The sequence below is a fragment of the Pygocentrus nattereri genome, chromosome 18 (assembly GCF_015220715.1).
Source record: "Pygocentrus nattereri isolate fPygNat1 chromosome 18, fPygNat1.pri, whole genome shotgun sequence".
In the NCBI taxonomy this organism is placed as follows: domain Eukaryota; kingdom Metazoa; phylum Chordata; class Actinopteri; order Characiformes; family Serrasalmidae; genus Pygocentrus; species Pygocentrus nattereri.
In genome coordinates, this window is record NC_051228.1 from 33,738,337 (window position 1) to 33,759,636 (window position 21,300).

Consider the following 21,300-nt stretch of genomic DNA (forward strand, 5'->3'; position numbering starts at 1 on the left):
AAGTTTCTTCATTCTGGGCGACTTTTTACTTTCACTCCACTACATTTCAGAGTCTAATATCCGACTTTTTCCTCCTACATTTTGAGAAATCTGTCGTTCCTTTTGGTTTCTGTGTGTATAAAAACGTAACATGTCAAAACAAAAGAAGCGCAAAGCCAGAGCACCAATCAGGGCCCAGCGGTCACTTTGTTCAGAGCTGGTTTTGACCTGTTGGTCATACCGACCCAGTGCAGCACACGGTTCAACGTCAGCGCAACAGCGTAAAACTTTGGGAGAGTCTGTTCAACATAAATGATGAACTAACCTAACTTTGTGTAAATAGAGCACAATATAGAAATATGTCCACATATGCAGTCGAGACTGATGCAGCTTTTTTCTGAATTTCTACAAACACCATTTCATTTTATAGTAAATTAGTTTGGGCTGGTTTATGTTTATGAACAGAGGCCTACAGATCAACATAGTAAAGGAGCTCATCTGTGATCCTGAGTTTAAAGCCAGTTTTTATTCAACTGAAACTTGGAACTAAGTTGTAAATAAATCTGAAACTGAAACTTTGCTTGTGTGTAAAAAGTGATTTCAGAGCCACTCGGTTCTCCCTGATGGAAACCGTTTACCTTCAGTGTTTTGTGCTTATGATCATTTTAATAGACGTCAGCGTCACTAATTAATGACGTTCTATTAAAAGACTGGTTTACCAAGAGAAACGCTGGAGGACTTTCACCTGAAATGAGTTCATGAAGCCAGTCTGGTTATAAAAATGATAACAGGACATCAGAGCCAGAATTACTCTTTTAGTACTTTTACTTTAGATACTTAAGTACATTTGAAGGCAAATATTCTTGTACTTTTACTCACGTTGAGGTCTAGAGTAAGGACTTCTACTTTTACTGGAGTGATATTTTAACTTGGGGATCTCTACTTTAACTCAAGTACATGGTTTGTGCACTTCATCCACCACTGCTTATGTCACTGCGCTTACTGGCACTGACTTCATAGGACACTGCACACTGTTCCAGTGTTCCACTCCACCTCTGCTCTATTTACAATTCACTGTGCTATTTGTTCTCGAGTGTGTATACATTCTTTCTGTGCAATAATTCTTAAGATGCGCAATATTATATAACTCTATAAGCTATCCAAGGAATGTGGAATAACAACACTACCCCACTTGTCTATTGTCTGTTTAGTATATATAGTTTTATAGTGCTTTTTCCTTTTTATTATTTTAAATCTGCAAATATATTTTTGGTTGGTTAGTGTAGTGGGTAACACCTCTGCCTTCTACGCTGTAGAGTGTATAATAAGAGTCCTTGGGCAAGACTCCTAACACCGCCTTCGCCTACCTGTGTAAAATGATCAAATTGTAAGTCGCTCTGGATAAGAGCGTCAGCCGAATGCCGTAAAAAAAAAAAAAAAAAAAAAATATATATATATATATATATATATATATATATATATATATATATTAGCCTTATGTTTAATGATTTTGTGTGTTGGATTGCTGCTCCATTTCACTGTGCAATGACAATAAAGGCATCTCATCTTATGTCAGTCAGACTGCTTAGATAAGTCAGAAGCCTCCTTCGGGCCTAGATCTAAATGAGAACCGAGCTGGGCTGCGGGTCCGTGGGATCTGAATCGACCCTTTGAATCACTGAAAGTTTTTCTTGTGAATTGAATCGAAGTGACGCGTCACCAGGACGGTCGCGCGCGCCTACGTCACCCTTTCCCCCCTCCCCCTCCCTCCCCTTAGCAACAGAGCGACAGCAAGATGGCGGCCCCCAGTAACGCGGAGCGCTCTCCTGAGCCCTCGGCGCCGCTGAAGGCCCCCAAAACGGAGGCTCCGTCGCCGGATTCGGAGGACCTGAGTGACGGTAACCCGTACCACTCGAACTCCTCCACGCCCAGCCGCTTCTCCCCTCTGAACGTGGGCGTGTCGGCCCCGGGGGCGTCGGGCCGGAGCGGCGCGGCCTCGGCCGCCTCCAACAGCAACAGCTTCACTGTGTGCCGCGGCATGTCGTGGACGCCGTCCGAGACCAACGCGCTCATCGCCGTGTGGGGCAACGAGAGGCTGGCCGAAGCGAGGATGCAGCAGCTGGAGGTGGCGGGCACCGTGTTCTCCGGGAAGGCGCCTGGACCAGCCATGTATGAGCGGGTGTCGAGAGCTCTGGCGGAGCTGGGCTACGAGAGGACCCCGTCTCAGTGCCGGGAGAGGATGAAGGTAAAGCGGTGAAGCGTCTTCCTCGCCACGGAGGAGCGCCGATGCTTTCACTCCGGTGCTCGGCTGAGTTATGCAGCTGGATCACCGGGACGCCGGAGTCCAGTCATCATCTTAGCCAGCTTTGCCTCGTGTTTTGCTGCTGACTGAGCGGGAGGCAGATTTGCCTTTCGCTTTTCATTAAGCTGAAAGGAGCGAAACGCAGCGGCAGTGAACGGTGTAGCGTGTTACTAGCGTGCGGTTAGACCTCCTCTGAGCCGAGTTACCTTACATTACCTGGCTGTTTTATAGTAACTATTTCTGTTTATTCAGTTCGATGTACTTGGGCGAAATTTTGAAGGTTTTGTACTTCTCAAATAATAAGACCTCTATAAACTCGGATGTAGTTCTGGGGACAGAAACCCACTTCTCACTCAGCTCTTTTACAGTCGTTCAGTTTTAGTTCCTAATTCCTTTTCCAGGTTTAATTCCGTTCTCCTTATTTGGCCACAGCATGTCAGCTTTGCTTTTGCTTTAGAGCTTACAAGAGTAGGACAGGGAAACCGTCTTCTGTGTAATTACAGTGTGACTAATGTAAATAACATTTTCTTTGTATTTAAGTTTTTTTTTTGGACACATACTTGGCATATATTGTTTTCATGGTAGATATTTATTTCATGTTATTTCACTGAAGTAGTTATACTTGTCCTTGAGGATACGATTAGGCTACACTACCTATGTCTGGGGCGGCACAGTGGTGGGTAGCGCTGTCGCCTCACAGCAAGGGGGGCCTGGGTTCGAGTCCCCAGCCGGGCGACCAGAGTCCTCTCTGTGTGGAGTTTGCATGTTCTGCTTGGGTTTCCTCCCACAGTACAAAGACATGCAGTCAGGCCATGCTACATTGCCCCTATGAGTGTGTGTGTGTGTGTGTGTGTGTGTGTGTGTGTGTGTGTGTGTGATTGTGTCTGTCTGTCTGCCCTGTGATGGACTGCCGACCTGTCCAGGGTCCACCCAAAACCTTTTTTTAATAAGTTGTGCCATCTATGTGGTCTAAATGTTTGTAACAGCCCTTACATGTATGTAAACAAGGACAACAAATGCACAAGAGACTGATGGTATAAATATATCTGGGGTCCTTCCTCCAGTCACACAATTCGAAGTGGCTACTGGAGACGTGTTCGAGACCCGTGGAAATGGCAATTGTAGACGCTTATACATCTTGCTGTCCACTCGCAATCAGATCACTTGAAATGGATGTTAATGCCAGACGTGAACAGGGCCTAACTGTCTCAGGCAGCTGGTTGTAACACTGTATGTGTTTAAAATAAAAACTTGCCTCCATCAGTAACATAAGTCAGTGCCTCTAGGTGAGCTGATCATTTGCTCATTGCCACAGCTGACATAATACCGTGTTATATGTGTGCATATGTGCTTGTGTAGCAATTTATATTACTATATTACTTCATGGCATCCTAATACAGTGCTACCCAAATCTGACAGTTGTCATTGTTGTCTGCAGACCCTGCGGCGTTGCTACAGCCGTGTGAAGGAGCATGGCATTGGGAAGCGAAAGAGCAGCTACTCCATTGAGCAGCTGGAGAAGGTGTTTGGGCAGGGAGGCTGGGACTCCCAGAGCTGCCAGCCGGTCCTGATTAACAGCAGCGGTCTGTATCAGGAGATGGAGTCAGATGGCAGCACGATGGAGGACTACCCACAGGAGGACTGGTGTAACCAGGACCTGTCTGCTGTTTTCCAGGAGGGAGAAATAGAGGCCGGTGAGCAGGCACAGCTGTTGTAGTGCTTGAAAAGAAACACTGCTGACCCTACTGTTGAAACCAGAGTTTACCAGATCAGCTAAAACTGAGCTGTGCCTCTAGAGGGCAGGAGTGCCTGTGAAGATACATATAACACAATTACTGCCAGTGGGCACACAAAATAATACATGCCTGCTCCACATATTACACTACGCCTAGTTCTGTGGGTGGCTGATGCGATATTGCAACAAGAGATTGGAGTCTTTAATAGAATGATTTCCAATTAGACAAGGCACTGATTATCTGATTATTCTACTTCTAATCCTTTTTTTACTTCAAGGCTTATTGCCACATTTAAGGTACTAATAAATAATCTATATCCCTTTTAATTTTATTATACCATAACAGCCAGTCAACATTTTGAAGTATTTTTTAACTACGGATGTATATTTTTAGTGTTGATTTAAAGTTCACCTTTTTATTCTTCACAGAGGAGATTCAGCTTCCAAAGAACAGAGTTCTACAGTTAAGGCCAGAGACTTCTGAGCAGGCCCAGTAAGTGCTGATGTGCACTACATTGTGATGTCAAAATAAAGAGGATCTCTTTCCTCACTAGTGGAAAAAAAAGAATACCTTTGGGAGACTTCATCATTGTTTTATTCAAACTTAATTGTACTATTGTTTTGGCACATTGTATTTGCACCATGTTGAATACTTTTGTATATAATCTGGTTTCCAAGAAAGTTAAGACATTGTGCAAAATGTAAATGAAAAGGCAACAGAAAAACAGTGCAAATAATTAACTGTATTTTATTCAAAATAGTACAAAGACAGAGTTGAATTTGAATTTAATGGCAGCACCACATTAAAAAAAGTTGGGATCGGGCAATAAATGATTGATAAAATTGTGTAATGCCAACAAATAATAATAATAATAATAATAATAATAGTAAACCTGGTTGTTAATTGGCAACAGGTCAGTAACACCCAGTTGGGTGTCAAAAGAGCATCACAGAGAGGCTTTTCAGAAGTCTTTCCGAAGTAAAGAAACCATATATAAACTGGATCCAGAAACGCTGGCGCCTTCTCTGGGCCCAAGCTCATTTAGGATGGACTGAGGCAAAGGAGAAAAGTTTCCTGTGGTCTGATGAGTCAAAGTCGCCGTGTCCTCCAGGCTAAAGACCACCCAGCTTGTTATCAGAGCACAGTTCCAAAGTCAGCATCCGTAAGGATATGGGAGTGCATTAGTGCACATGGCACTGGTAACTTGCACATCTATGAAGGCACCATTAATGCTGAACGATACATATACAGGTTTTGGCAACATATCAATGTCAAACCACATTCTACACATTATAACAACATGGGTCTGTAGTAAAAGAGACCAGGTGCTAAACTGGCCTGCCTGCAGTCCAGACCTGTCATCACTGACAACATTTGGTGCATTAGAAAATTAAGAATACAGTAAAGGAGATCATGAAATGTTGACCAGCTGAAATTCTATTTCAAGCAAGAACAGGAAAATATTACAAAATTACAGCAGTTAGTCTCCTCCAGTTCTCATACACTTAGAGTTGATGTCCTTGTCCCAGTTTTTTTCTGGAACATGTTGCTGCATTAAATTTAAAATGGGCATTTACTTCTTAAACAATACAATTTCTAATTTTTAGTGTTTGATATGTTGTCTTTGTACTATTTTTAATTAAAAACAGGATTCCCATGATTTGCTTATCATTGCATTCTATATTTATTTACATATTGTTTATTCATTTATTAGTCCTATTTTGATGAGTGTTATGATGGATGACATTTTGGCTTGTGTGGTTTTACTGTTGTGTGATTTGCTGCAGGCGTCAAGAAGTGATGCGGAACGTGATGCGCATTCTTGAGTCTGTAGAGGTCAAATGGGAGCACTTCCAGACCTGGACGGATTTCTCGCGGCTTCACCTCTCCAACAAGCTGGCCATCTTTGGTGTGGGCTACAACACTCGATGGCGCGAGGAGATCCGCTACCACTACGCAGAGATCAGCTCTCAGGTGCCTCTGGGGAAGCGCCTACGGGAATACTTCAACCCCGAAAAGACAGAAGGAAGGGTCATCATGACCAAGGTGCAGAAGATGAACTGGAAGAATGTGTATTATAAGTTTCTAGACATCACAATCAGCGAAGCACGCTGCCTGGAGCTCCATATGGAGGTGGACTGGATTCGTATTGCACAAACCAGCAGTTCAGGCTGCATCAATGGCTCACAGTACCTCTTGCCAGGCGGCATACCGAAAACATACGGCCTCTATGCTATTGGGTATGAGGAAAGGACAGGAACTGGTATCTCTGGTGCAGAGGATAACGGTTCCTCCTCTGGAGAACCAGAGACGGGCGAGAAAAGGCGAAATAGTAAGTCAGCCAAAGTGACTTATTGCTACCTCGGCATAGCGGAGGACCGCACACTGCAGCAGAGTTTGGTCCAACACTTTCAAAGTTCAGGCAAGTACTGCGGTCGCGGTGAGCCATCCGCCGTTACCAAGTTTCTACAGGAGAACAGCTCTGGCCGGCCCAAGGATGAGGCCTCCTCTTCTTCCGGTTTACCCATTTACATTAAATTCATTGAGGTGGAGCTGGACTTTCTCTCTGCTGGATCCCTGGTGGAATGTTTAGAAATCGCAGTCGGGTATCCCTTAAAGTTCAATAAGAAGGACAGCTTGTAACTGCATAATTTCTGTTGACTTGGCCTAAAACATGTACTTGACTAAAGTCTGTGTTGCACAACCATGTTAAAGAAATCTAGACACTAGTCACCTCGTAATCTAGACTTTGCAGTCAGAAGAAAAAACTGGTTAAGACACTGTAGAACTCTGACTGAGGAAAATCTAGCTTGTTTCAGTCTGGTCAGTCCAGTTGTGTTTTCAGTCTGGTTGCCTGGGTTGAAAATGTTCAGGAAGGCGGATTTTTCTCCCTTGCAGTATCGCTTTATCAGGGAGCCTTGGGCCTTTTCAGGTTGAAATAAGGGAGAGAGTGGCATCTCGAGGATGCCCTTTCCATTTTAAAACTGCCTTTATTTTTGTCTACCAATGCATCAGAAGTCAAATGATACAAGTGTATGTTGGGACAAGGGCACTTTTAATTTCCCATCAAAAACTGGGAAGAAATGAACTGAATATAAAGTTTATCGCTACAGAAGTCTATATATATATTTAAGAATATTGATGTTGTCAAGCATTCCAGCATTGAAAAGATGCTTTCAGAGTATCAATATTTGTTTATATTTGTTTTTATTTGTGAACTCACACGGTGTCTTTATGTATAATTGTTTCCAGATCACAGTATTGTTTACATGTTTGGGAGGAAAAAAAAATAAATGGGGCACTATTCACTCATCTGCCATTTAATAGCGATGTGAACAGAGAAAGTGTTTCACCGATATTTTTTATTCTTTATTATTATTCAACGTTAAAACAAAAATTGATAGGGATGCACCACAGATTTTTCTTAAAGATACAATAAGATTAAATTCAGTTAACCATAATGTCAAAATATAGCTCATTGATCATTTCAGTGGTGATGATGCTGAGAAATAGTTGAAAAGATAAAAGATGCTGTTTCCTTTGTTTTCTTGCACCAGTCATTGCTGATGAGTTCAAACAGCATGTTCAAAGAAAAAAATAAATCACTGTAATTTATTCTGTGTATAATCTAAATGGTTTTTGGTTTCAGGTTTTGTTCCAGGCTTCGGATTTCCTCAATTTTAGATTTGGCCAAGAGTTTGCATTTTAGTGCAAATCATTACGCCCTGCTTCTTAGACTAGGCAACAAGCCGTCTGTGCGATGTCTGTATTTTATTCTCTTTATTTTCTTTGCTACTATTTTCTTAACACTTTCTTGCTATTTGAGATTGGCAAAGTTACAAAAGGGATTTTTGGGAAACTGCTCACTTTGCAAATATTGTTTTCTTCAACATCCTACCAAGAGATGGCAGTAGAAACCCAGAAAGCCAGATGTGTTGCGCCAGTCCCTGTGAACAAATTGTGTGTAATGTTACATAGTGCAGTAGTGAATAATTAAGTAACTGTACGTATGGCTGCCTATGGATCGGTGTAGTGTGTTAAATGTGCCTGTCAACCTGTCAGAGTGCAGCTTCATGGATCACAGAAGTGTATTAATTGAGCCCAAAAGGCCTGTAGAGCCTGTGCACTTTCATGTATGATTCTGGTCAGTGTGATGTTATACGTATATGTTATACACCCCTGATGTAAAAGTGACCGAAAGCCTTGCAGACAGAAAATGGAGGCAGCGCAGATCTTGCTTCAAACACGTGCGAAGAGAATGAATTATTAAAACTAAGAGTCTACTTTCCCTACTAACTGTACCACATGAGGCGTGAGGTAACTGCACTGCCCAAGAAAAAGTTCACAGCTCTCCGAGAACGCAGGAAACGATTGTATTACATTGCATTGCGTCCTGTATTGAATAACGGGTTAATAAGACTTTTAATGCTGAAAGTTAGATCGAGTGAAAGTTTTGACATTTATCAGGCCTCATTTTACAAAAATAAATATACCTTAGCTTTGACTGTGCAATTCCTACAGATGTACAGGGTGTCCCAAAACATTGACATTCTTTCATAGTCTAATAACATTGCCAATTCTCCCTCAAATTATCTCAAATATTAACAAAATGTGTGAAAACGAAGCAATTTTGTGTGTTAGAATAGGCTCGAACACAGTCAACCAAGAGTGCAGCGCGCATATTTGAGAAAATTCAGTAAAAATGCACCAACTGGGAGCACAGAGTGTTTGGCAGGAGTTGGACTACCGACTTGACGTGTGACGTGTTAGAGGCGGTGCGCATATTGAACGTTTGTGAAGCTTTGTGAAATCGGTTATAAAATCTACATCACTCAGATTTGTTTGAATTTTGATCTTTCGTGTGTTGTTGAACATGAAGCCTATTTAATTTCGTTTGCCTGCACTGACATGTAGTTACTCAGATATTCACGTCTCAAATTATGCCAATTTCTTTGGGACACCCTGCATATCGCTGTTGTCGGAAGAAAACCTTGCATCTCCAAAATAGTAACTTTACAGGAGAAGGAAAAAACATACTTTACTTTCAATGTAAGTCAATGGAACCAGAATTTTTCCTATGTCATTTTGGGTCATTTCTTTTAGGCCATTCATCATAAAATTTACAAACAATGTAAAGAGTAACAGATACTTTCAAATGATGCCAAAAACTGAAAAATGCCAAAAATGGAGATACAAGGTTTTCTTCCGATGTTCGAATGATATGGTGCTGTGATATGGCCTGGCATCCTTTGTATTGATGGTTCATCTGTACTTGCACTGTAAAACGGTTGTGTTTTCCTTTGCTCAGACACACACGCACAGAGGCAGGTGATCGGTGCCGCTGCTCTGGACTCTGCTTCAACATTACATTGTGAATGTTTATGACTGGGAAGAACTGGGAGTACAAACACCTAAATGTCTCTGGAGTAATAAAATAGACAGAGGTGCATGTTCAACACTCTGTACTGTACCATTCACATTAAACATAGCTTGCAAATTCACACATATGCAGAGGTGTGTAGTGACTAGTTAAAAGAGGTGGTTCTTCAAGGGTTCTTTAGTAAAGAAAATGGTTCTGTAAAAAACTTTGTACACTCCAAGAACACTTTGCATGATTAAAGGGTTCTTTGCATCATGGAAGGGAGGGGTTCCTCAGCTTGATGGAAGAATGTGTTGTAGATGGTTCTTTGTACAACCTTTTTGAAAAGGGTTCTATATGGCACATAGAGAGCACCCAAATGGGTTCTTCTATTGTTACAAACTTGACGTCATAACAACCGGAGAACACTTTTGGCTGCTCTATAGAACCCTTAGCGAAAAGGTTCTGTGTAGAAACATCAACACATTCTCCATCAATTCTTCATTAATCCTTCATGATGCAGAGAACCATTTAATCATGCAAAGAGTTCTTTGAGTGTTCAAAGGTTCTTTATAGAAGCTTCTTCTTTACTAAAGAACCTTTGAGAACCATCTTTTCTAAGAGTGTAGCCTAAACCGAGTAAGTAAAAGTATTGTTACTTCAGTGAAAGTACCTTTCCAGAACAACTTAATTGAGCAGAAGTACAAAAGTACGAGCTCAATAAACTACTTACGTGCTGCGTTACTTACAGCATTGCGCTGGACCTTTGTAATAAATCCAGCATCTGCCAGCGTAAAAAAATGAAGTTTTTAAGTTCTATTCTTCTGTTTTATTGATTCTTTTGGTCTAAAATAAAATGGTAAAGCCCAACAGTCAAATGTGTGACCAAATACAAAGCAGTACAGAAGCTGTTGCCAATGTAGCATCATAAACACACAAAAAAGCAATTAATAACAAAGAAATAATAATTAAAAGTAAAAAAATGTATTTCATCACAAACGTGCTTCAGGATTGGTAAAAAATATCATTTGAAAATTGGGAAAATACAGATCCATCAACATTTAATTCAGTAGAAATATACATGTAACTGCATAACCTCTACCTATAGTGACCTTTACTAGCAGCTGCTATTTAAGCAACAGAACACGGAGTTCGTCGTCACAGCTGCGATGTTATTCGGCATTTATAAAACAGTTAAGTAAGAAATTAATAAACTGAGCCATAAATATGGCATTTCATATGTTTTAATATTCAGTTCCTTCCGCCAAATTATAGCTCCTTAACGAGCAGCTTGTTGCTATGTCAGAGTAAGGAGCTCCGCCCACTCGCTGCTCAGCCGGCAGTTTGTTCTCCAGCTCCAGACAGACTGACGGACAGTTTGGGAATTTAGCGTCGTCTCATCTTCAGAGTCGGACCAAATCGGCTGTCGGTCAAATGTGATCTTGAAAGTGTCCGTTTTCTGTTTGTGATCAAAGTAAGAAGTGAAAACGTTCAAATGGCTTGAGCGTCTCCTACAGCTGTCAGAGTCGTTGCTTAGCAACGGCATCTCAGCGGAGTGATACAGTGTGAAAAAACGTCATGTTATGGCGAAATAGCAGAAATTAGAACGCTTCTCAACCAATCAGCTTGCGTGACCGGAACTAATGTATAATCCGGTGTAAAGTACATAGCCGACTGACCCTTCTGTGTATTGTCAGATGATAATATGTTCACAAATGCACTATTTTTATGAGGAAAGGCATTTACTTCTTACTCAGTTCATCACTTTTTTGTTGTTCAGTGTTTAATTCTGTTGGTTCAGCGCCTCGATTTTCGCTAGTTGCCTTTTCTTCCGGTTGAGTCCTTATTTACTACTTTTTTCCAAGAGGAAATTCGGAGAGAATCGGTTATATGTTCTAGGATACTCTACCCACCGCTGCACTTATCCGTTATTAAGTTGTTACTTGGCACCTCCCTGTCAGCGCGAGTCTCCCGCTGTGTGGAAGCTGTGTGAAGCCTCACACAATTTTCTGGTGAACATAAGCCGGACCCGGAGGCACATTTTCACCCACATATTGCTTTCCTGTCACTCTCGGCTCGCTCTTCGTGTTTTCGTGAGCTGCTCCTGAGGAAGTGAGTAGCCTACATTGCAGACACGAGCTGAAAAGCTCGAGGTATTAATCGCAAGACGGAGCTCATCCGCCGCTAATAACCGGCCGAATCACACCGCATCAGCCTCAGCGCTGTTTCCATGGGAACCAACCAGCCTGGGGGCGGAGGACTGAAAACACAGCCGACCGAGTGTACGGCTCCGCAGCCAATGAAGAGGCGCGCAGCCATAAGCCCCGCCCCCTCGTCTGCTTTATTAGCTCAGTATTTTCCAGTCTCGCTGCTGGAGCGTCTCTGCAATGTATATTTCACTACTCTCCCTGCTTTAACCCTCAGGGAAGGGTTCTGTGATGAGCGGATGGGTTCAGCCAGGTGTGATAGAATGGAGAAAACACTAAAGTGTGCAGTACCAGGTTTTCCGCTCTGGAGCTTGTGTAGTCGGTGACAGGAGCGCAGGGACAGAGCATCAAAGTGTTGATCCTCACTGTCAAGATTTCTGAAAGCAGAGCAGAGGTTGACTAAAAACAGGCTCAGAAATAGGCCTAGAGTTTGCAGCGAACAGTCTCATTGTTATTATTATTATTATTATTAGTAGTAGTAGTAGTAATAGTAGTAGTAGTAGAAGTAGTAGTAGTAGTAGTAGTAGAAGTAGAAGTAGTAGTAGTAGTAGTAGTAGAAGTAGTAGTAGAAGTAGTAGAAGTAGTAGTAGGAGTAGTAGTAGTAGAAGTAGTAGTAGTAGAAGTAGTAGTAGTAGTAGTAGTAGAAGTAGAAGTAGTAGAAGTAGTAGTAGTAGTAGTAGTAGTAGTAGTAGTCGTAGAAGTAGTAGTAGTAGTAGAAGTAACACTATTATTCTTGACAATAAAATCACCATTATTAATGTTAGGTTATTTTCAGCTATATTATTGTTATTATTTACATTTATGGCATTTGGCTAAAGCTCTTATCCAGAGCGACTTACAATTTGATCATTTTACACAGGTAGGCCAAGGCAGTGTTAGGAGTCTTGCCCAAGGACTATTATTGGTATAGTGTAGGGTGTTTGCCCAGGTGGAAATTGAACCCCAATCTATAGCATAGAAGGCAGATGTGTTAACCACTACAGTAACCAATCACCATTATGATTTCATTTGAGTTATTATGATTATTATACTATATAATATTATTATACCATTATTATGATTACTATTATAACTCCTACTATTTCCGTCATAATACATCATTATTTATAGCATATAGGCCTAAAGGTTTTGTTTTTCAGTGTCCATCTGAAAACATCTTCCTTTTTTGGGCAAAATGTCTGGAATAGAGCTATAAAATGAGGTATTATTTGGGTGGCGTATCATTCTCAACACTGCAATGACACTGACATGGTGGTGGTGTGTTAGTGTGTGTTACGCTGGTACGAGTGGATCAGACACAGCAGGGCTGCTGGAGTTTTTAAACACCTCAGTGTCACTGCTGGACTGAGAATAGTCCACCAACCAAAAACATCCAGCCAACAGCGTGACCACTGATAAAGGACGAGAGTATGACCTACACAAAGGATGCAGCTCAGATCTGATTTAACGTCTACAAGGTGGACGGACAAGGCAGGAGCGTCTATTAGACTGGTGAGTGAGTGGACGCAGTGTTTGAAAACTCCAGCAACACTGCTGTGTCTGATCTGATCCACTTGCACCAGCACGACACACACTAACACCCCACCACCCAAATAATACCTGCTCTGTGGTGGTCCTGACCACTGAAGAAGGTGAAAAGGGATGAACAGTGTGTGCAGAGAAACAATGGACTGCAGGCTTTAATTCTAGAGCTGTGAGGTATGTATAATTGAGGCGCCCCTTGTGTATGTGATTTTTTTTTCCCCACCCGTTTTCGGTGTTAGTAGTTCAAACTCACGAGCAGCCCGCCAATCATAGCGCAGAGGGGCGGGGCTTGTGTGAATACAGGTGGTGGTGGGGTGAGCGCGCAGGCCATATTCACCTGTAGAAGAGGCGGTGACGTGTCACCTATTGTAGAGGGGAGGGGGGGCGTTTCTGTTGCAGGTGCAACAGCCAGCTCAGTCTAACTGTACCGAGCAGAGCGAGTCGCTGTGGTCGCTCCAGCTCCGCTCACCTCGCACAGAGCTCAGCACGAGGTCGAAGTGCAACCTGAAAAAACTCGCTCACTTTAAGTCCATGGCACTTCGAGAAGTTTCCGTCTCGCTGTGTGGACCAAGGAGTCGAGCGTGAGTCCCGAGTCGTTTCCAGCGCTGAGGGTCAGTGCGCTTTTTGAAGAGGGTCGTGTTTGTAGGGAAAGAGCACTTGAAAGACGCCGCTAACCGGCTCTGCCTTCGCCACAGGCGGTGCGTGTGTAGATAACGGGAGTCTTTCAGAGGACTAAGAGGAAACGTGAGGAGTCAGAAGCGAGAGAAGAGAGGAGAGCGGACAGGCTTCGTATGCTGAGGAATGGAGCTCCGAGTCGGAGAGAAACTTGGCACCTTGCTGCCAGCTTTCACGTTTCTGTGGCTTTTCTCAGGTAGGTTAGCAGAGAGCACTGTTTACTACTTTCAAGCCTGCCTTTGTACCGAGTATCTTCAGTAGGCTTCTGCTATTTTAGTGATTAAGTGGGTCGTATTTTACTGGAGCAGCATATTAGCATATTAGTAAGTTTCAGAATGACGAATAAACATCCACAGTGATTAAGTTGTGAAGTGCAAGGCGGTGTTTTTAGGAGAAAATTTCAGAACACCTGCTCTTTCCCTCATTTATTCTCAAACCAGGTAGGCTTTTGTGTGGTAATGTTTTGAATTGAGTTGGGACGAAGCCTTTTTGGTGCAACATAGAACAATTTTCCATAGGGTTCTGTACAGAACCACATAAAACACAGCTAAAATGCCATTTCACCACGCAAAGAACCATTTAAGAATGAGGTGGTTCTATATCAAACTCGTGGTTCTGAACTGAACAGTGCCATTGCCTTGACTAAAGAACCCTTGAAGAAGTGTGTAGTGGATCTTGTGTTGCACCAGAAAAGGTTCTATGACGTGTAACAATGCCGGAACCCATAGAACCCTTTTTCATCATGTTTACATGTACATCAGGTTTTCCGTCATAGAGAAAAACCATACGGAGAACCATTTACGCATTCGAAAGGTACTTTCATTGTTCACGGCTCTATGCATATTGACATTACATTGCTGTTTCCTTTACTAAAGAACCCTCAAAGAACCTTCTTTTTAAGTGTGTAGTGGATCTTTCAGTCACATGAAAACTCCCCTTTTGTTATGAGTGACATTTAGAGATACACCCTTGATGAAAAAGGTTCTGTATTGTGGCAGACAGGGTTCTATGACTTGTAACAACAGCGGAACCCTGTTTTAGTGCTGCGTAGAACCGTTTTTCATCATGTTTGCATGTGCATCAGGTTTTCTGTCATAGAGAAAAACCATACAAAGAACCATTTACGCACTCAAAAGGCACTTTCAGTGTTTACGGCTCTGTGTGTGTTGCCATTACTTTGCCGTTTACTGAAGAACCCTTGAAGAAGCACTTTTTAAATGGGTGCATTGAAGTATGACTTGAGATGACCATGTAAATGGGGTCTTTCCAAGCTGTGCTTTTTCACACGCACACGAAAGTATTACACATGTGTGTGTTTTCCTATGCATGAGAGAACTGTGTCACTCTCTGAGCTCACTTGTCTGACAGTGTATGGCCACCTGAGCTGTAGGCGCCCTCATGGGAAGCCTGTTTCCAAAACACGCCAATGTACAAATGACCAAAGCACTATATCATACTAGGTTTCATGACGGTGTGGGAAAGAACTGCTTAAGAAGTCATCTACAGAGCCTGCCTGAAGGACATAACACAGTGCACTACCATTTGAAGCTGCTGAGAGTCATTACAGTGCAATTGAGTGGCTATTGTTCATTCTTCTGGGCTCAAACGCATTGAATGTTGAGTGTTTAGTAGGTGGTAAGTTGTATCTAAAGGTCTAACTTTGGCTGCAGTTGTGCACTGACGCACACTGAAACCTGCAGGTGTGTCCTCCTGTGTACTCTGCTGTTATTGCAGAGGAAACACGAGAGAATAGTGTTTTGTGAAGCAGGGGGAAGGCAGCAGAGCCTTGCCGTGATGAATGTAGCGGTGCAGGAAATTGGTGGAAAAATGGCTGGCTATTTTTGATTACGAGATGAAGTAATGGCTTTTCAGTAGCTCAGAGAGGTGGGGAAAGCTCGCTTCTTGTCGCGTTTCTTTTAGAGCATCATTTCAGTTTTTTCGTCAGAACAGTTTCAATAAGGCAGCTGACGCCTTATTTATTACACACATAATAAGAAGTTGCTTTTAATTGTTCAGCTTAATCTCTGCAATCTGCACATGAGAAAACGATGCTGTTGTAATTTTCAGTACATTCACACAGTTCCTTGCTGTTACTGATTGGCAGGTTTCTTCCTGTAATTCTTTTGTTTACATTTTAATTTAAACCGAAGTTGCAAAGTTCTCAACAACAGCCCCCCCCATTTAAATTACACATGTGGTGTTGGGCTGAACCTGAGAGGAGTAAAAGTGTGGAGGTGCTATGTCATTCACTCTGTTCTCCTCCTACATGGCCTGCTGTTACAATATGTGTGTTGGGGGGGACCTCATGGATAGGCTGCTGACTGGCTACAGCTGCTAAAGGAGAACCCAACGCTGGCCACTTGTTATATTTTAAACATCTGGTATTTTTGCATAAATTGTTGTGGATGTATTAATAAGCAGTTAATTAATAAGTATTGATCCAGCAGACCACATCAGCACCACATAAGGGTTAATGATGTATTTGTAACTTGCCATAAAATGCATTCAGGAGTTCAGTACAATGCTGATGCTAAGCTATCACTCATGATCATGTTCACTACTGAGCAGACTCTCATCAGAATCATGTCACAAGTGAGTTTAGTAAAGCTGAGATTAATAACTGGATCACAATATTGATTTATCAGTCTACTCAGGCTTTAGGAGGAACAGGTGTTTATAAAGTGGTTGGTGTAGTGTAGTGGTTAACACCTCTGCCTTCTACGCTGTAGACTGAGGTTCAATCCCCTGCCTGAGTGAACACCTTACGCTATACCAATAAGAGTCCTTGGGCAAAACTCCTAACACTACCTTCACCTACCTGTGTAAAAAATGATCAAGTTGTAAGTCGCTCTGGATGAGAGCGTCAGCCAAATGCTGAAAATGTAAATGCAGTATTTGAGTTCTTCTTTAGAAAACGTCTATACACACACTGATTTTAAAATAGTTAAAGGAGAATTCCACCAACTTGTTCAAAGTGTTGACTCTGTTACCAAGATGTGAGCAGTGTCATTGAAAGTGGTTTGATGTTAAATGTTCCATTTTAGAGAAACTTAACTAGTTAAATGTTTTTTCAGTGGTGGTGATAAGAACCAAGGGTCACAACGCCCACATTTTATTTAGTATCCAACATAACCAGTGAACCTACACTTGACTTCTTGAGTTTTTACATGTAAAGTTGATGATGGTAAAAATCTCAAAAGAAAAATATTTTCATTGAGAACTCTTTTGCCTTCCAGGGTCCCCCCATGTAACTGTCTGCCATAAAATTTATTTTTACAAAGCGGTTAAGACCAAACTCCCCTGCCATTAAAAGGTTTGGACACACCTGACTGAATATGCATTTTTCACAATCTTAGACATTCTGATCTAAAGACTAATGTTTGAATTCAAATCAATAATGACATTGATGCTTATGGACTATTTCTTACATCGAAATGAAAAACACATCATGCAGAGAGTAAGTTATGGTTTTGGACTTATTTTTTGGATGGAGATTTTATTCCTACAGCAATGGAATATATAAGTATAGGTCTTAGCATATGTGTATTTTCCTCAGTCCTACTGGAAGAAGTTGCTTTAGGAAATGCCAAGAGTGTGTAAAGCCATATCACGGCAAAGGGGCTAATTTCTAAAATAATAAAAAAAAAAGGAATGTAGTTGTTTAGCACTGTTTTGGTGTCTGAATAATTCCATATGTAATTGTTTTGATTGTTTAGTTATATTACTGTAGGTTGCTGTTTCCAAACCTTTGACTGACAATGTCTTGGGCATCAGTCAGTGCTTTTGTAATCAATTTTAGGGTTTTTTTTGTGATGTAGCTTTTAAAGGCGGTTAAACTCTTCAGACATCAGGTTCTTATCATCACCATTGTAAGTAATTCTGCCTTGAAGAGCTTCCCTGGAGTGGAGCGCTTCACAGCAAACCACTTGAAATGTATTTGTTTGCATCTTAACCTTTCAATCATATAGACATTTTGAAAATTGATGCCATTTCTCTTTAGTAAACAATCATTGAGTGTGTTTCTTTTAAAGGTGGTATATATTTTTAACATGTAGTGGGAAAGTATCCTCAAAGTGTTCTCCTAAAGCTTTAGAAAGTAACTATTCTGAATACTGCCTTAACAGACACTTCATTTCTGTGACTATATATTCCCAATACTTGTATTCTGTTGCATCACAGCATTTATGGTTGATTACCATTGACAATAGTTTTAACACTTTTCCTTTTACTTAGTACAGTCACAACAGTTAGAGGTTAGACTAAAAATGCTGGAATATTCCTTTAACAAGATTTAAAAGGCCTATAAATGATCTCACACTGTGTATGAAGAATATGAAATTGTTTTGGTAATATATGTAGACAGATGGATGATAAATTCAAGGTGCGGCCATTCTCAAGGTAGCTCACTGAATAGAGATGTGTGTGTGTAGTGTGTGTGTAGTGTGTGTGTAGTGTGTGTGTGTGTGTGTGTGTGTGTGTGTGTGTGTGTGTGTGTACGCCTGATAAGGAAAAGTAACATGCTTTGTGTTATCTCATATACTATTTGCATTCATGGTGCTAAACAAACCTTATCTAGCGGTGGACTCACGATTAGTCTCTCACTACAGACACTGAACTTTTCCACAAGTTGTCAAGATCAGAACCACTGGTGAAGGTCAGCGCCAGTTTTATAATCCCATATATAAGGTAGAATGTTTGAAGATGAGAATGCTGACTGAGGTTCAGAATTTGTTTGTTCTGGTTACAGTCAGCATGAGCTTACAGCCAAGCTGGTCCTAGTGCAAGGCTCCTGTTCTTAACTCGATCTGTCAAGTTTGCTTCATACGTTAAGGCTTTTAAGAAGCTGCAGTACCACTGTCCTGCAGTTATCTATAACATTCAAATACTTGGTCCTAGGGATGGGATGATATGAAACTTTCTCATCATGATATTGTGTTTTACGATATTATCATTAAAATTGTTAATCATTAATTTAAAAAAAGTTTTAAAATCACAAATGACTATTTCATCACAGCTATCATTGATGAGCTTCTACTGAATCTCTGGTGTTTCATCATAATGCTGTATATGGGAACGTTGGCTGTAATGTGATGGTATATGATGAATTGTCTCTTATAGCTGAAGGGACATGAATTAGCAAGGCATTAAAATCTCAATTTTAATTTTAGGTGGACTTAAAAGCCTATAACTGTCCCATCCCTGCTTAGTCTGATGACTATTCACAGATTGATTTTTCCAGATTTTAATATTCCCTTGTTCTGTTGTCGTTTCAAAGTGGTCAGTTTCTTCACTGCTTCTTTATCAAGATAACTGCCATGCTCTTTTCAGAACAATTTCATTTTGCAGTTTGTCTCAATATATTGTGACTTTGTCAGTCATGTGTCCCAAAATACCAAACTGTCTGCTGTGGGAGGGCCTGGAATGCACTCCCTCAGACCCGTACCAGCCTCTCCTTATCTATAATTACTCATTTCTTAAGATAATATTAACTGGATGCTTGCCCAAGGCCAGACCCTGTATTAGGAATCCAGGCCATGACTGCAGTTGGTGGCTGTTGGTTTCGCTTTGGGACTTTTACAGTTCCAACAGTGAAGCTGCCGAGCCTATTGGAATATAGAAAAGCAGAAACACTCGGGGTGTTTTGTTGGAGCCAGGTGGCTTGGGTATTTTTAAACCTCTATCGAAATGAACATCGCTGACTGTTGTAATCCTTCATGTTGCTCTGTCAGTATTTATGATATGACATGGTTTTGAGCAAAAGCCCTTATTGGCCGCCTGGGAACATCAAATGAACAAAATGGCATCAGAATGAATGTTTTTGATGGACATTTTATATTTCCATTTATGTTTATATATATATATATATATATATATATATATTATAAAAATTGGTTTATAGACATTAGATAAAATGAATTTAGAAAGAACACTTGAATCCAATGTACCCTACCAGTCAAAAGTTTGGACACATCTAACTGAATATGCATTTTTCACAATCTTAACATTTTGATCTAATGATTAATGTTTAAAGGCACATTTGTTTGTAAGATGACTATAAATAATGACATTGTGAAAAAAATAGTAAGTTGTTATTTTGGACTTTTTTTGTACTGAGATTTTGTTCCTACAGCGTCGACATATGTGTATAAAACAAGGTCTTAGTATATGTGTATCGTCTTTGATCCTATTGGAAGAAGTTGCTTTAGAAAATGCCATATCAAGGCAAAGGGGGACTAATTTCTATTAAATATAAAGTGATCCAAAAAGTGTGCCTTTACTGTTACTCTAAAACATAAACTATTGATAATAGCTATCCTACTGTATGTTGCTGTATGTCCAAACTTCTGACTGGTGGTGTGATTGGAGTTCTAAAATTAAGCTGAAAATTAATTTGCTGTCTCAGAGTCAAAGGCTTGATCGAGGATCTGAGGTCAAAGATAAATTGACCTTGGGTTTCATATGTATCACACTGAGTGAGCGTATAACTGCAGTCATTTTGTGAAGGGTAAGGACTGGTCTTGGATCAGCATCCTTTCTTTTTAGAGTTCATATATAGACCTTGAGCATTCCTGAACTGTGATACTGTTTGACTTCAGGCCACATGAGTTAGTTCTGTCTGACTGTGCGGCACAGGCTTGATGATGCTGATGGTGTGTGTAATGTCGATGTCGTTTCGGGGGCCTAGAGCGTTCCCTGTGTCATGTTGCGGGAGAAGGAGTGTCTAAGTCCACTGACAGGATGTTTCGTGTACGTATGTGTGAGAACTCTCTCTCTCTCTCTCTCTCTCTCTCTCTCTCTCTCTCTCTCTCGCTCTCGCTCTCGCTCTCGCTGTCTGTCCCTCTCTCTCTGCTGTCTGTCCCTAGAGGAACATGCTCAGTATGGGTTAGGGGTCATGAGAAAACTAGTGGGCTACTTTCCCAACACTCTTCCTGGACTATGAACACACATATACACACGTCTTTTTTTTTTAAAAATAGTTTTCTTCTTCCATTTTTAAACAGTGAACTAAACAATAAAATCATGAAGCGGTGACTGCAATATATGGACAGAATATCATATTGTGATTATATTGCTGCATATTATGGTGTAGCTTGCAATATATTAAAAACACCCTGTTAAATAGGTGTGCGTAAATGAACTGATTCACAAAACATCATAATTAGATTTTTACACTGCCACTGCATTTCTCTACTGTAAAATACTCTCACATGCAGCCAGACTTCATAAAATATGACACTTTAGCATAGTTCTGTTTGGAGAAGGAAAGAAATGGAAAAATCTCCCTAATGCATGCCTGTTTGTAGTCAAAAAGTGGTGCCAATTCCATGTTTTTGAAATAAAAGGCCCAAAACAGTAGTAAACATGGCCACACATTAATGCATGCCATTATTTAAAAACCTCTTCAGCAGGTTCCTAAACGGCTAATCCAGTAATATTTATAGTTAGACCAGATTAACAGTTAAACTGTAGCATACAAAGTAAACAGTTTTACTTGACATTTTTTCACATTTTTGTTTA

The 21,300-nt window shown here is 41.0% G+C and overlaps 2 protein-coding genes across 3 annotated transcripts in view; both read left to right on the forward strand.

The window, feature by feature from the left end:
* Positions 1–1,762: 1,762 nt before the first annotated feature.
* Positions 1,763–7,632, forward strand: LOC108412265 (myb/SANT-like DNA-binding domain-containing protein 2). Its single transcript, XM_017684218.2, has 4 exons — positions 1,763–2,224; positions 3,720–3,975; positions 4,446–4,509; positions 5,805–7,632. The coding sequence occupies exons 1-4, from the start codon at positions 1,775–1,777 to the stop codon at positions 6,658–6,660; spliced, it is 1,626 nt and encodes a 541-aa protein (XP_017539707.1). The 5' UTR covers positions 1,763–1,774; the 3' UTR covers positions 6,661–7,632.
* Positions 7,633–13,461: 5,829 nt separating this feature from the next.
* The window catches only part of esama (endothelial cell adhesion molecule a), a 69,443-nt gene continuing 61,604 nt past the window's right edge, over positions 13,462–21,300 (forward strand). The window contains exons 1-2 of one of the 2 annotated variants that reach the window (XM_017684214.2): positions 13,462–13,718; positions 13,803–13,978. In XM_017684214.2, coding sequence (XP_017539703.1) covers positions 13,909–13,978 — 70 coding nt within the window. In that variant the 5' untranslated portion in view covers positions 13,462–13,718; positions 13,803–13,908. Of the gene's footprint in view, positions 13,979–21,300 lie in introns of both variants that reach the window. The other variant, XM_017684213.2, reaches the window with a different exon arrangement.